The sequence below is a fragment of the Panthera leo genome, chromosome B2, assembly GCF_018350215.1.
Source record: "Panthera leo isolate Ple1 chromosome B2, P.leo_Ple1_pat1.1, whole genome shotgun sequence".
Lineage (NCBI taxonomy): Eukaryota > Metazoa > Chordata > Mammalia > Carnivora > Felidae > Panthera > Panthera leo.
Window position 1 is genome coordinate 97,624,184 of NC_056683.1, and position 15,978 is coordinate 97,640,161.

Here is a 15,978-nt window from a genome sequence, read left to right on the forward strand (position 1 = left end):
CCAATGTTTTGGATGCTGAAGCTTTCAGGGAATACTTTACTGAATTGCTGTGTAATTGAATTGACTTCAAAAGGCTTGAACACATTTACTTGAAGCATTATTTTTATTTTCTCTGATTTCAAGGTAGTTATATTTTAACAAAATCTTTTTGTTGCTGTTGCTACAAAGGAAAACTAATCAAAGATATGTACCTTAATAATTGTTTTTAAAGTTTATTTATGGCTATAATGAAGCCTTATATTTACATAATGCTTTACAATGCACAAAAACATTGTCCCATGTTTCCATTTTATACACACAACCACCCCAAGAGGTGAGCAGGGATTAGGAACCCCTTTTCACAGATGAAAGGATGGGGAAGTTGTGCAATGAGTGGGTGCCTCAGTCACATAACTAGAAAGAGATTTGGGACTTGAGTCTCTACCATTTGACTCTAAGGATAGGTATCTCTCTTCTGTATTTTGGGTGTGAAGTCCCACAAAAAATGTGGGAATGGGACACACGATGTTTGAACTCCTATTTGGTGATGGGCATTGGTAATGCCCTTCACACATCTTGTCTCATTGAATCCTCACAACTCTAGGGCAATTATCACCATCCCCACTTTATCGATGAGAAAAATGTTCCCCAGAAGGTTCACAAACTAACCAAAGCTAGTGAGTGGTGGGGCTGGGATTTGACCAGGCATCCAAATCCTGAGCTGACTCTTCTTAACCAAGAGCCTGTCTGTACTGTTCCATGAGGAAAGATCACACTGCATCAAAATCCTAGAGGAGAACACAGGCAGCAACTTCTTTGATCTTGGTCACAGCATCTTCTTACTAGACACATCACTGAAATCAAGGGAAAATGAAAGCAAACATGAATTATTGGGACCTCGTTAAGACACAAAGCCTCTGCACAGTGAAAGAAACAACCAACAAAACTAAAAGGCAGCCTAAGGAATGGGAGGAGATGTTTGCAAACAACATATCCGATAATGGGTTCATATCCAAAATCTATAAAAAAGTATCAAAGTCAACACCCAAAAGACAAACAACCCAGTTAAGAAATGAGCAGAAGCCCTGAATAGACACTTTTCAAAGAAGACATCCAGATGGCTAACAGACACATGAAAAGATGCTCAAGATCACTCATCATCAGGGAAATACAAATCAAAACCATGATGAGATACCACCTCACACCTGTCAGAATGGCTAAAATTAACACAAGAAACAATAGGTGTTGGCGAGGATGTGGAGAAAGGGGAACCCTCTTGCACTATCGGTGGGAATGCAAACTGGAGCATCCACTCTGGAAAACATTATGGAACTTCCTCAAAAAACTAAAAATAGAACTACTCTATGACCCAGCATTTGTACTATTAGGTATTTACCTAAAGAATACAAAAATACAGATTTGAAGGGGTACATGCACCCCAGTGTTTACAACAGCATTTTCAACCGTAGCCAAACTGTGGAGAGAGCCCAAATGTTCATTGACTGATGAACGGATAAAGAAGATGTGGCATATATATATACAATGGAATATTAGCCATAAAAAAGAATGAAATCTTGCCATTTGCAATGACGTGGATGGAGCTAGAATGTATTATGCTAAGCAAAATAAGTTAATCAGAGAAAGACACATGATTTTACTCATGTGTGAAATTTAAGAAACAAAACAGGTAAACATATGGGAAGGGGGGGAGAGAAGAAGGGGAAACCACAAGAGACTCTTAATGATAGAGAACAAACTGAGGGTTGATGGAGGATTGTGGGAGATGGGCTAGATGGGTGATGGGTATTAAGGAGGGCACTTGTTACGATGAGCACTTGGTGTTGTATGTAAGTGAAAAAGCACTGAATTCTACTTCTGAAACCAATATTGTACTGTATATTAACTAAAATTTAAATTGAAAAGGAGAGACTTAAAAAATAAACAGCAGCATTAATTAGGTATTAGGTATTAGGTAACAGCAGCATCAATTTTACTAAACTTTACTAAATTGGATTTACTAAATTATTCTCTTCTTCACTTTTAGACAAAGATAGCTCTCCTAAACATTTTTTATAAAATAAGACGAATATGCAAGAAATAAATACTTGTCTCTTGGAAGAGAATGAAACTAACAGTCTTAAATATCCTTTGGTCACAGCAATATTTGATGCTACTCTTAAGACTATGGACTGAGGGGCACCTGGGTGGTTCAGTCAGTTGAGAGTCCAACTTTGGCTCAGGTCATGATCTCGTGGTCTGCGAGTTCAAGCCCCGCGTCGGGCTCTGTGCTGACAGCTCAGAGCCTGGAGTCTGATTTGGATTCTGTGTCTCCCTCTCTCTCTGCCCCTCCCCCACTCATGCTCTGTCTCTGTCTCAGAAATAAATAAATATTAAAAAAAAAAGACTATGGACTGAGAGGTTTCTTTTTTTAATATTTTTCAAAAAGTTTGTTTTGAGAGAGAGTGTGCATGCACGTGTGTGCATGTGAGTGGGGGAGGGACAGAGAGAGAGAGACAAAGAATCCCAAGCAGGCTCCCCACTGCTAGTGGGGTCCAATACGGGGCTCAAAATCACACCGTGGGATCATGACCTGAGTGGGAATCAGACGTTTAACCGACTGAACCACCAATAATAATTGCTTATTAACATGAATTTCTCATTCTTCACCTTTGAACCAAAGTAGGCTCTCTTTGTATCCATTTTTTTTTTTTTTTTTCCATTTCATGCTACTTGTCCTTAGGCCCATGTTCTCTGGTAGGAGATGCTTAAAAGGGGTTTGGTTTTGCTACTGATTTAATGAAGCTTGTAGGATGAATCGTGTTGTACTGATCAGTATTGCTGTATTTTCCAATTAAAAACAAAATGGCGCAAATGTGCTTTTATCCCAGATGACTGCTACACTGAGAAACTTGGTTGATTCACCACCAGCAAGAAGTAAGTTGCTAAGCATCAGTGCCCTCCCCCAGCTCTGCGCGGTGATGGGACAGTACATGGCTGACAAGGATGTCTGCACCAATATTGCCAGAATATTCAGGTAGGTGGACTAGGAAAACAAAGCAGCCTTACACAAATGCTAAGGCTTAAATTTGGGGTGGGGGGGGGCGGTATCTTTAATATTCGTGTGTGTGTGGCTGGCAAGGAATCCTATTTTGCTTCTTCACCTAAAAAAAAAAAAAAAGTAAATCTAATGGCCTAAGTTCAAAAAAAATGATTTAAACTGATGACTCCATTTCATATGGTTTTCTAATGCGATTCTAAATTCATCCATTGTAAGTCACCTTAGTTCTTTGGTGAGTCAGGAGTTATCCTAGGGTTTTTACACAAACAAAAATTCCTCTTAGCTTATTGGAGATAAATAGCTATATCACAAAACATGGTAAACTTTCTAGTACACTTGGAAACGGTACTTAAGGGTTTTAACTCAAAAAGGGGAACATTGCTTACAAAGTCTCATCTGACCTGATTTGTAAGAGAAGGTTATTTTATTTCAGTTGTTTGACTGAACTTTGGCTCACACATTCACTAATCATGCTCACACTTCACTCCAGGAGTGATGACCATCTGAATCCAGGTTGCTTTAAAGCAAGATGTTTAATTTCAGAACAGTCTTTAAATTATTATATTTCCTCCCTCACTGCTCCTTGAGCCAATGTTTTAACATAATTATCCTTCTCAAGAGACCTGGGCATTTCTTGAACTTCACTGTAATTGTTTAGCAAAATAGAAAATTTCCCGAACACTGAATTGGTAATTGACCACAGTATGAGGATGAGTCCAGATTTGATTTTCAGCACTGTGCTTTCCTGCCTGGATACTTAATTTGGGGTACTTATCACTCTCATTTTGAAGCACTGTAAAATCATAAATTTTGTGTTTATACATGGTGGCATGTAGGAATCCAATTTTCATTTTTTTTCCACGTGGATAGTCGGTTGTCCCAGCACTTTTTATTGAACATGGCATTTTGTTTTTGCACTGATTCTAAATGCCTAGTTAGTTAAACACAAGCAAGGTTCCTTATACTTGTAGGTCTGTTTCTAGGCACTTTGTTTGGTCCATCCTCAGACCAGTACCACACAGTTTCCAGTGTTATAGATTTAAGTCTTGCTATAAGGCAAGATGAGTCCTTTGCCTCTTTTCTCCTTTAAGGTCCAAATTCTTCCCTCTTTCTCATGAACTGGAGAATCAGCTAAAGTCTGGGATAGGAACTTTAGCATTTTTCACAGAACAGCACTGAGTATGTAGAGCAATTGGGATGCAGGAGTGGAGAATTGACACCTTTATGATACTGAGTCTTCCACCAATAAACGTTTATGATGTCTTCTTTTACATTTTTCCATAAAATTTTATTTTTTTCTCCAAAAAGATTTTGCACATCTTTTGTCAGATTTATTTCTTCATGGCTTTTGCTGCAATTATGAATGCAATCTCTAAACATATTTTTAAGGGGACTAAGAGGTACAAACTTCTACTTATAAAATAAATAAGTCATGGGGAAGAAAATACAGCATAGGGAATACAGTCAGTAATATTGTAATAACTTTGTGTGGTGACAGATGGTGACTACGCTTATCATGGTGAATATGTTTTAATGTATGGAATTGTCAAATCACTGTGTTGGAGACCCGAAACTAATGTAATAGCACATGCTGACTATAAAATATGTATATAAAATATTTCCTAATAGGCTGTTGCTGGTGTACATAAATAGTATTTAATATTTGCTTATTAATTTTAATCCAGGAATCTTAATGAAATTTACATCTAAGCATTAGTCTATAGATTGTCTTGGATTCTGTATGCAATTTGTCTGCAAATAAGAATAGTTTCGGGTTTTTTTCCCCATCATTACAACTCTTCCCTGCTGTCCCCACCTCTTTCTAATTGTATCACTCAGGATGTCCCATACAAAGTTGTAAGAGTGTTGAACCTGCTGCCTTTCTCCTGCAGAGAAATATTTGAAAGAAAATATTTGAAAGAAATATTTTTGTGGTTTTACCAGTTAAAAATAATATTTACTGCAGGTTTTTGTAGATACCCTTCAGAAGGTTAAGGAAGAATTTTCTTGCACTAATGGGTGTTAGATTTTCTTGAATGCTTACCTAGTATCTATTTTGATTATGTAGATTTTCTTTTCTAAATTCATTAATATAGTAGATTACAGATTAATAGGTTGTCTGACGTTAAGCTGCTATACATTGCTAGGTTGAATTGACTAATATCTTGTTTAGGATTTTTCATCTATGCGTTAGATGAACCTTGTACTTTTCCTTTTGCATTGTCCTTGTTTGGTTTTAGTGGCAAGTTTATACCAGTCTCATAAAATGAGTTGGGAAGTGTTCCCACTTTTTCTCTATTATCGAAGAATTCCTGAAAATTGAACTTATCTGTTTCTTGAAAAGTTTGTAGGACTTGCTTGGAAAGTGCAAGATTTGTGTGTATCATTGACCACAGATTCACTTTCTTTAGTGGCTATATATCCAGCCATATTTCCTCTTGGGTTAGTTTCAAAAAGTTCTATTTTTATAGGAATCTATAAAAATCTATAGCACTACTAGGAATTTACCCAAGGGATACCGGAGTGCTGATGCATCGGGCACATGTACCCCAATGTTTATAGCAGCACTTTGAACAATAGCCAAATTATGGAAAGAGCCTAAATATTCATCAACTGATGAATGGATAAAGAAGATGTGGTTTATATATACAATGGAATATTGGCAGTGAGAAAGAATGAAATCCTGCCATTTTGCAGCAACATGGTTGGAACTGGAGGGTATTATGCTAAGTGAAATAAGTTAGGCAGAGAAAGATAGATATCATATGTTTTCACTCATGTGTGGGTCTTGAGAAACTTAACAGAAGACCATGGGGGAAAGGAAGGGGAAAAAAACAGTTACAAACAGAGAGGGAGGGAGGCAAACCATAAGAGACTCTTAAATACAGAGAACAAATTGAAGGTTGATGGGGATGGGGGAGAGGGGAAAGTGGGTGATGGGCTTTGAGGAGGGCACTTGTTGGCATGAGCACTGGGTGTTGTATGAAAGCCAATTTCACAATAAACTATATTTAAAAAAAAATAAAGTAACCCTATGTGTATTTGAGCTTTCTGGAAACCAAAACAAAACAAAACAAAAAAACCAAAGTTTATTTTTATTTTCCCATTTGGCATTTCTGCAGCAAACTTACTTCTTACTATGACTGCTGTGCAGCCTTGGCCAACTGTTCCAGATGTTATGCCTTGTTTTTGAAAGTGATAAACAAATACCAGAAGAAACAGGTCAGTTCTTTATGTATTTAATTCTTCAGTTTGTCTTTGCGTTGGGGTATTTGTATAAGCCCATGTTAAATGACCTTATGTTTTGAACGTACAGGTTTCTATCAGAAGCTTCCATTTGATGTGTAATGGGCAGCCCCAGGAGTCAGAGTTATCTGTAGGAGTTGAGGAGAGACTAGTTGGAGGGAGAAATGGCTACCATGGGATGTTGATGCGGTAGGATCCCTGGTTTAGGGAAGAGGATGGGTGCACAGTGTTGTTGCTGCCAGTGATCCCTGGACACTTAGACGAGAGTCATCCTGGGGTGGGATGGGAGTTATTTGCAGGCCCAGTCCCAGGCTTGCTGAGTGGGTGGGAAGGGGCCTGGCCATCCGCACTTGACTGAGAACCACGGGGACTTCTGATGCAAAGCACAGTTTGGGATCCCCTGCACGGGTATACTCTAAAGATTCTTCTAGACTGGAAATTTTCTAATTCTTTGACACTTTAGTATTTAGAAGATGAATCATTCCAAACAAACGTAAATATTAGAAAGAAAACAGAGGCGCCTGGGTGACTTAGTTGTTGAGCATCTGGTTCTTGATTTCAGTGCAGGTCATGATCTCACAATTCGTCAGATCGAACTCTGCATCAGGCTCTGTGCTAGCAGCCCAGAGCCTGCTTGGAATTCTCTCCCCTCTCCCTGCCCCTCCCCTGCTTACTCTCTCTCACTCTGTCTCTCAAAATAAATAAATGAACGTTTAAAAAAGTTTTAGAAAGAAAATAATTTGGTTTTAATGAATTGGGTAACAATATATAGAGCTATTTAAAAAAGGGAAGATGTCACAAATGACTCCACCTTAATATAATCATAATAGTACAGACATTAAGTTTTATTATGAGTCTTTGAATATTCATTAAATGCAGTTTATTCAGATTTATAAATGATTACAGTTACATCACCTGTTTGGTGACATATTTGATACATGAACACAATATATATTTCAAATATGGTAAACTTTCAGAATCGCACACTAAGTTTCATCAGCTTTAAACCAAATAATTTATATGTATACTAAGAACATTTTAATATAAAGCTTTTGTGTTTGTTTATATTGGCCATCTCAAAACCACCTCAAAATATAACCCATGTTTCCACAAATAGCGCTGAATTTATTTTTACCCAGCCAAGTACTTCTGCTGAGAATAACTAAGTTTGTCAGATTTTATGCTATTATTAGCTAGTTTATTAAAATGTTACTAGTCTCTTTTTGGTTATACAGATGACAGAGAAGTATCTATCTATGCTCATATTACACTATTACTACATTTTAAAGATGGTAAAACCTTGCTTAAAGTGTTAGTAATTTTTATTTGGCTTTTAAACACTGATTTACAAATGTGTACTTGAGTTTCTGATTCTGAGAATTTGGGTTACAAATGCTTTCACCTACATATTTTGTATTTTTTCTAAATTACATACTTTGAAAGATTTCAAGGTATAAGAATTTGCTACGTCAGGTGAAGAATGATTTGATTAATCTACCCGAAAGATTCTCCATTGCTGTTAAGTGTCCATTAAGCATTTGTCCATAAGCATCTTGGCATAATGTATTATCATAACTGTAATCTTAGGGCAAGTGAATTAATCTGGTGAAAAGCTTAGGCACTCCTATTCCTGGTTTTCTTTTTAAGTAAAAGAATAAAATGGCAGAAATATATTTTACATTAAAAGAATTCTTTTAGATCTTATACTTTAAAAGTTTAGTTATGGATTTTGTTTGTAAATGTGCTTTTATGATTTTCATTGTAATTTTATTTTACCATCATTATTCTTTTTTGCTTTGGTGTTTTGATTTTGGATGATTTAGATAACTATAACCAGAGAAGGCATCTTTGCTTGCACTAGAATTTTCAAATGAGGGTTAAAGAATGCATTTTGGTTTAACAACTTGAATTCAAGTTATGTCATAACCTGTACATTTTTAAAAAGGAAGAATACACATCAGTTCAGTACTGATAAATAGCCCTATTGTTTTGTAGCATTACTAGTAAATAACCGTTTGTTTTTCTGATTATAGCTTGGATGATGGCCGTGTTAAATAAACAGACAAAAATCCTGGTATCTTGCCAATATAAGACATTTGAGATGTCAACACAGCTAAGGGTATGCTTTTGCTGCTGTAAGGGACTATATATCTTAAAGTTTAATCTGCATAAAATTTTACTGTGGCTCTTAGCAAATTACTTTTCACTTTGGACCAAAAGTTCTCATAAAGCAAAATTGGTGTTTCAAAGCCATCTTTTTTCTCTATTGACCTATATGATAATTTTGTGTTCCTATTAAAATTATTTTGGTTAGAAGAAGAATGAAGAGCACCTTGCAAACTATGTACAGTTCATGTTGTTTCCAGAACCATCAAGGAAATGCATAATTTATTAAATTATTTTAATCATTGCAGTAAAGATCATATTAAAATATATTACATATTTCCTTGCTTTCTTAGAAGACACTAAGAATAATTTAATCTCTTCTTGATGCCAAAGGTCAATATTACAAACATTAATTATTGCTCTAGAGGCTATTTGTCCCATAGTGCGAGCATGAGTCTGTTGATGAGATTCTTTTTTTTTTTTTTTTTTTTTGAGAGGGATACAGAGGGTGAGCGGGGGAGGGGCAGACAGAGAGAGAGAGAGGCACAGACTCCAAAGCAGGTTCTAGGCTCTGAGCTGTCAGCACCGAGCCCCACGCAAGGCTCACAAACTGTGAGATCGTGACCTGAGCCCAAGTCAGACACTCAACAGACTGAGCCACCCAGGCATCCCTGATGAGATTCTTTAAATGTTTTTGTCCTTTCTGTAGATTTCTCTCTCTTCCCTTTCTATTGATTGTTAACTCTGTCCTTGGTAGTCTTTACTTGTCTTTACTTTCCTTTTGCAATTATTGGCTTGCAATTAGTAGGGGAACCTCATAATAAAACTTGTTAAAAGTATCAGCTAAAAGGGGCACCTGGGTGGCTCATAGGTTAAGCGTCAGACTTCGGCTCAGGTCATGATCTCACAGTTCATGGGTTCAAGCTCTGCTCTGTGTTGACAGCTCAGAGCCTGGAGCCTGCTTCGGATTCTGTGTCCCCCTCTCTCTGCCCCTCCCCACTCACACTCTGTCTCTCGCTCTCAAAAATAAATATAACATTAAGAAAAAGAAGTCTGTTTTTATTTATTTTTGAGAAAGAGAGTGAGCATGAGTGGTGGAGGGGCAGAGAGAGAGAGGGGACAGAGGATCCCAAGCAGGCTCTGAGCTGACATCAGCAAGCCTGGTACGGGGCTGTAACTCATGAACCTTGAGATCATGACCTGAGCCAAAGTCAGACGCTCAAGTGACCAAGCCTCATGTCTTCTGCTTTTTGCGCCAATAGCTGGAGCCTTTCTTAGCTAGAGAAAATGAGATGGTTTATTAGACTCTTCCATGAATTTTTTCTGCCAGACTTGTGTCAAAACAAGTAGTCCTGGAAAAAACAAGACAAACAAAAAAACTAGTCCTGGGACCAAACCCAGTGATAACATTGATAATGCTTTGATAACACAGCCAATCACACTGATGAAGCTTCAGGCACTGGTCAGAATGAACCACTTAGATTCATTCAGGTGAGTTCAGGTCTTCTCCTGCAGGACCCTCAGAATGGCTTGCAAAAGGCAGGGCTCATTAACCTCAGTTAGCTAGACAGACCATGAGTTGCTGATTCGTAATTGGTGAAATAATCCCCGAATTTTATTGTTAAGATAATCACCAAATATTCCTACCAATGTCCTGCTTTGAGAAAGTTCAGTATATACCCATATTGAAATTTTGTAAGTTTGCAACAGATAAATTTGAGGAAGATTAGTGCATATACAATCAAATGATGGCCCAGTTTTTTCCACCCCTCTTTGCACTTCTGTGACGTGGGCCTGTGTCTGAAGGCTGTGTGCTACCAGCCAGGGTTTCTGGTTTATCAACAGTTTCAGAGAAAAGGAATCCACCCCTCCCAGCTCTTACAAAGGACTTCCTCAGGGAGAACAAGGGAAACTTCTTTGGCTCCTGTCTGGGAGGTTAATTGGTCCAAAATCCGTGGTACGACTAATCACTCCAGTTCCCATACACACAAAAACGGAGACCGAAGCACAACGTTTCGGTCAGCTCGATGCAGTTTGAAAGCTAAACTTTAGCATTAGGTAAAGCCTCTATTAAAAATGGTAACCCAAATTCAATTAAATGACAAATCTCATTTAAGAAATGTGCACATATTGTATGCTCTCTGGTGTAAACTACATTTGGTACAAACCAAATGTACAAACAGATGGGCCTAGTAACGCAGGGATGAGCAGGGTCAGTATCAGCCTTGCAAATCAGGGCCTGCCCTAGGAGGTGCCTCTGACGTCACCATTGCTGCATTTAGCATCTCCCCAAAATATGCTTGGGTTTGTTTTTTGGAAGAACATGAAGGGATTTTCCCCATTTCTTCTGTAAATATCTACTGGGCAAGGGATCCAATAAAATGCCTCAAATGAGATTTGTATGATGGGCAATTTTTTACGGAGGTCATGGTCTAAAAAGAATAACCTTTATCTACATTCCCATCACATGCCCGTTGAGCAACTGACTATCTGACTCTCTCCATTTGAGATATGGCCAATTTCTTGTGTTTTTTTTTTGTTATTGTTGTTTTTGTTTTTGTTTTTGTTTTTTTAAAACAGAACATCCAGAGGCAGGACCCTCATCAGAGCCTTCAAAAACACTGTCTGGGAATTGCCCGACATGTCCTTGCTTGTGCTGCTTTTAAAGTCATGCCTCTCTCATTCCATTTAGACTTCTTTTAGGGTAAGCGATCATGTTCGGCCACGTACGCACAGCGAGCACTGTCTGATTTGGAATGCTCAGGCATCGTGGTGTTGACAGTGAGACCTGGAATGTCTGAAGGGTATGGGCTGAGAGCACAGACATCTGCCATTTTTCTCGCTGTTCCTCTGTGATGCAGCCACAGCCATGCAGCAGTCCAGAGATAACGTGACCTCTCTCTCCCCTCCATCTTTTTTGGGGCCAGTGAGGATTTGTTAGGGAGGCGCCTCCACCCCTTCCCCTGGAGCCTTTATATGGTAACTTGGCTCCTGGCTCACCCTCTTCCTCCTGCCTGGCAGGAGCGTGCCCTGTGGCTGTATTCCCAGCCCCTCTGCAGACACATTCCCACTGCTAGCATTTGGCTGAGCTTGCTCCTTTTTTCAGCCTTGGCCTTGGTCTGCACCCCTGATGGGGCGGGCAGCACAGTAAGCCCTTAGCTTGTTCATTCTTTCCAGCTCCTGCTGCTTTGCCCTTGTGGAACTGGCTCTACCCCGCTCAGCACGGAACCCAAACGCCTGACTTTTGTCTGCGGACTTAAGAACAGAACAGAACAGAGCACAGTGAAATTCTAGCCTCGCCTGGTGCTTTTGAGGGATAGCCACGTCCAGAAGCATATAGTTGGTGCTCAGGAAATGGCTGCTGATGGAATGGATAGATGAACGGAGGCATCAAGTATAATCCCTGCAGGTTTTTAAATGCTCCTCTACTTAGATTCTGGGTATTGAGTCACCAGCATCCCAGATCCTGCCATTTTGTATGGTTCAGCACTTAGGCAAACTGCTGACCCACTTTCAGCACCGCAGGGTTAATTAGCGTTTTTTGCCGTGGTGCAGTGTGTGTTCCAGATTGGTAAAGTTTATCTGTTCTTCAGCTCACCTGTATGTTCAATTCATGTTGAGGTTTCGTTCGAAGGTGGGAAGTTGGGTAAATGTTGTAAAATTGCAAATTGTGATTCAGCTCTCAGATCCAGATTGCATGAGAAGTTCCTAACCACATTTTAAATGGGGCATCTTGAAAATCTTTCTAAAATGTTTTCTTTTACTTAGTAGAAGTAGTTCTCTCCTAAGTAAGTGGAGTCTGATGAACATAGTTTATTCTTTCTGTGATAGTTTGATATAGTTCCTTCCCTATGGTCAACATTATACACACCAGTTATTTTCAGGCCAGGTGGGAAGGGTGTGGGAAATGAGGAGGAATGTGTTCACCTTGGCTGGCTATGTGCGGGGAGTAATAATGTCAGGTAATGCAGAACTGGTCACATGGGGCTGGATGGTGCATTGGACACTGGCTTTGACATTTAACAGGCAGTGGATGTTTTTGAGCAAGGAAATGATGTAAGAGCTGTGCTTCAAGAAGTGGTATTGACAGTGAGGCGCCTGGTTGGCTCAGTCAGTTGAGTGTCTGACTTCGGCTCAGGTCATGATCTGACGGTTCAGGGGTTCAAGCCCTGCGTCGGGCTCTGTGCTGACATCTCAGAGCCCGGAACCTGCTTCAGATTCTGTGTGTGTCTCTTTCTCTGCCCTTCCCCTGTTCATGCTTTGTGTCTCTCAAAATTAATAAACATTAAAAAAAAATTGTTTTTTAAAAAGAAGTGGTATTGACAGGGGCATCAGGGTGGCTCAGTCAGTTAAGTGTCTGACTCTTGATTTTGGCTCAGGTCATGATCTCAAGGTTTGTGAGTTCAAGCCCCATGTCGGGCTCTGTGCTGACAGCACAGAGACTGCTTGGGATTCTCTCTCTCCCTCTTTCATTGTCCCTGCCCCACTCATTTCTCTCTCTCTCTCTCTCTATCTCTCTCTCAAAAATAAACATTAAAATTTTTTTAAAAATTAAAAAAAAAAAGAAATGGCATTAACATTGATCACAGAGGGAGGATCCCACCAAGGGTCTGTGACAGGAGGCTACAGACAGATTAACCAGAACAGGCATGGGAAGGAGGCGGTGTGGGGAGATTTTGAGATGGCAGAGCAAAGGGAACTCAGTGACTGGTTGGTGAGGGGAGTGAGTAATCAAAGATGCCTGTAGGACCAAGTCTGGGGGATCTGGCAGATGAGGGTTATGGTGAATGAGGAGTTTGGGAATCCGTCTGTAAGCACAGATGGCCAAGGTCCTGCCTCTTTTCCTCACCAGGGTTGGACTTTGGGGTCAGCAAGCCCCGTGAAGCCTGAGTCTCCACATCTCTGGGTAGAAGGAGAGCCTCCTTCGCTGACTTGAGGCCAGTCTCTCTCACATGGACAGTCACATCAACAACTGCTGCTATGGGAGCTTGCCGGCCACTCAGCCGTGTCCTGCTCCTGGCTTTGTTCCAGTTAAAGCAATTTCATTTACAGCAGTGAGGGGCCCATTGAGACCGAGTAACGTGCTGGCTCCCAAAGACACAATGTATTTGAAACTAAAGAGAATATCCCACAGGCTATAACTGGAGAGTACAGTTGAGGTCAGGTTTCTTGCAATAGGTGTACCTGTTTGTCTGAGTTCTGGTTGGCCGTAACTGTTGCTAGGCTGACTCCATTTTTATGCAAAATTTGAAAGTCAGTATGAACTAGTTATACTAGACTGACTTCTTAAAAAAAAAAAAGTACCTCTCCTGATTCATCTTCATTTTGTTGTTTCCAAACTACAAAAGCTGTTGCATATATATATATATATATGCAACATTGTATTAAATTTGATAAAAATGCTCTAAAAGTTCAGGGGTGATTTATAGGTGGCTGTCAGATACTGTCAGAGAATAAAAGAGAGTATCTGTATCTCAATGGAGAATTGTATACTGATGAAATAATTTCTGCTATGGAGTCAGTCAGTGGTCTCTACAAATCGCTGATGTTGGCCTTTGTCTAATTTTTTCAAATCTGTATAGAATGTTTAGTTAAGTGACGTTTTGGAGACTTGCAAAAGATTGGCAACAATCCTTAATCTCTCTTTGTGGACCAGTGAATAAACCTCTCTATGACACTGTCCAAGGCGGTCCTCTGCACGGCGCGGGCTGCCCACGGTGAGCCATGGGGCCTTGCAAAGCCCTCTGGCTCAGCCGGTGTCCTCGGGCCTCCAGATGAGTTAAGATCGGCACTGGTGTGGGGATAAGGAAGCACCACCTCTGCCAGCCTCCCGGGAGACTGCTGCTATTTTGGCCTGTTCCACGTTCCCTAGATTTGCAGAGAATAGATTTGTGAAAGGGGGTGGGGGGGAACGAAAAGACGCCCGAGCCAACCCTGAGAAAGAGGACAGAAACAGTGAGCGTAGCAGTTGCTGGAAGCTTGGTGCTGCAAACAGCGCAATCTGCCACCCCCATTTGTTGATCCCGCGTGCCATCCTTCAGTTGGCCCTGCTGCTGCCAGGAACCACCCCCTCCTTTTTCCATCTGAAGGCAGGGAGAGAGGTACTGTGGCAGTGTTAACTCTTCCTGCCCTAAAGCCTAGAGTCTCTTCTTCGTGAAGCGTATGCCATGGTAGGATCCACACAGGTATTAGAAAAAAAGAACTGCAGAAGTCGAAGGGGCCGAGGGAGTTTTCTGAGAAAAGCAGCACTCAGTCTTCCCAGATTAGACCACATGTGACCGTGGAGGGAGGAAACTTGAGTTTGGAAGAATGATGATCTCTAAGGAAAGCTGCCTTCGCCTCCAGCCTGGGATCTGGTCTGAATACCTGGCAGATCAGCAGTGACGGGTAGAGATGGAACAGGGCCAGAGACACCTGCTGAGTTCTGCTAAGGAGGAAAACAAACATAGGAAGAAGAGGCCTAGGAAGAGGGAGAAGGGAGAATAGCGTAGCATCCTTCAGAAGGCAGCTGTGATGTTTTACAGGGTAAACTGATTAGTCCTGATATGAATGAGCAAAGAGGATGCAGCCACTTTTTAAGTTTTTAAGGAAGTCATTCAAAATCACATATAACATCTTTCCTGTCTTGCTTCACATGCTCCTGAGGAAATGAGGGAGGAGCTCAATCCGGGGAATAGCATGAGGTCCAGCAACATCAAGAGACTACTGTTAAGTGCCTGAGGGAGGTGACTACGGGTAGAGATTGGGAACACTTTGTTCAGATTAAAGGGCTACAAATTATGACTTTTAATGAATTTGCATATCTAAATGCTTGGGACGGGGCCCGGCACGTCATAAACACTGTGTGTTCATTCCTCCTGCTGCTGCTGCTGCTGCTACTGCTATTATGGTTGATTATTAGAATTTTTCAGAGGTAGGAGTCATGTAGAGTGTCTTTAATCAGAAATTATATTATCAGAGTTTATGCAAAAAGCTCATATTCCTCAGCTTAGAAAATATGAAGTGGAATATCCTTCGAGGAGCCTAATTCTTAGAAATACCCTCTGCCCTGGTTGGAAAGGGTTCTGCTTCTCTGCTGGGTGTGTCCAGGGTGGAGGAGGGCTTTCCGTCCAGAGCCCAGGGAGGAACCTCTGCCATCGGGAATTACGTGAAGTAACCGCCGCCTTTATGTGAAATGATGAGTGTCATAATGAAATTGTGTGTCCTTACTTAAGATTTGAGAGCCACAGACTTCAGCATTTTTAGGGAACTGCCTGGTGATCAGAGACAGACAAGGTGAGCCCAGTACCCAGGAAGGGGACTGTCCCAGGTACTTTCTCAAGACCCGCTCCTTTTCGCCTGGCTAACCTTCTCCGTCCTCCCCTCCATATATCTGCATTTTATACATTTTTAAATGTTAGACTCAAATTCATTGGAGGTTATTTTGCCAACCCCCACCACTGTTCTCTGGGCATCCTCTGATCTAAATTTCTCGGAGACTGTCGGGTCCGTCCTGCACAGTTAAATGCCACTAACATGTTACTGATAGTACATGAAAGCGGTTCAGAGCAGTGCCTGAATCATTCCTCATGATCTGTGCTTTACCTGTT

General features: G+C 40.6%; 1 protein-coding gene across 9 annotated transcripts in view; it reads left to right on the forward strand.

The window, feature by feature from the left end:
- ARMC2 (armadillo repeat containing 2) overlaps positions 1–15,978 on the forward strand; it is a 138,482-nt gene that overhangs the window by 69,763 nt on the left and 52,741 nt on the right. For all 9 annotated transcript variants that reach the window (XR_006202750.1, XR_006202752.1, XR_006202749.1 and 6 more), the window contains 2 exons: positions 2,868–3,013; positions 6,160–6,259. Coding sequence is in view for 4 of the 9 variants with exons in the window: in XM_042939511.1 (XP_042795445.1) it covers positions 2,868–3,013; positions 6,160–6,259 (246 nt within the window). In the remaining 5 variants the exon portion in view is untranslated. The remainder of the gene's footprint in view (positions 1–2,867; positions 3,014–6,159; positions 6,260–15,978) is intronic.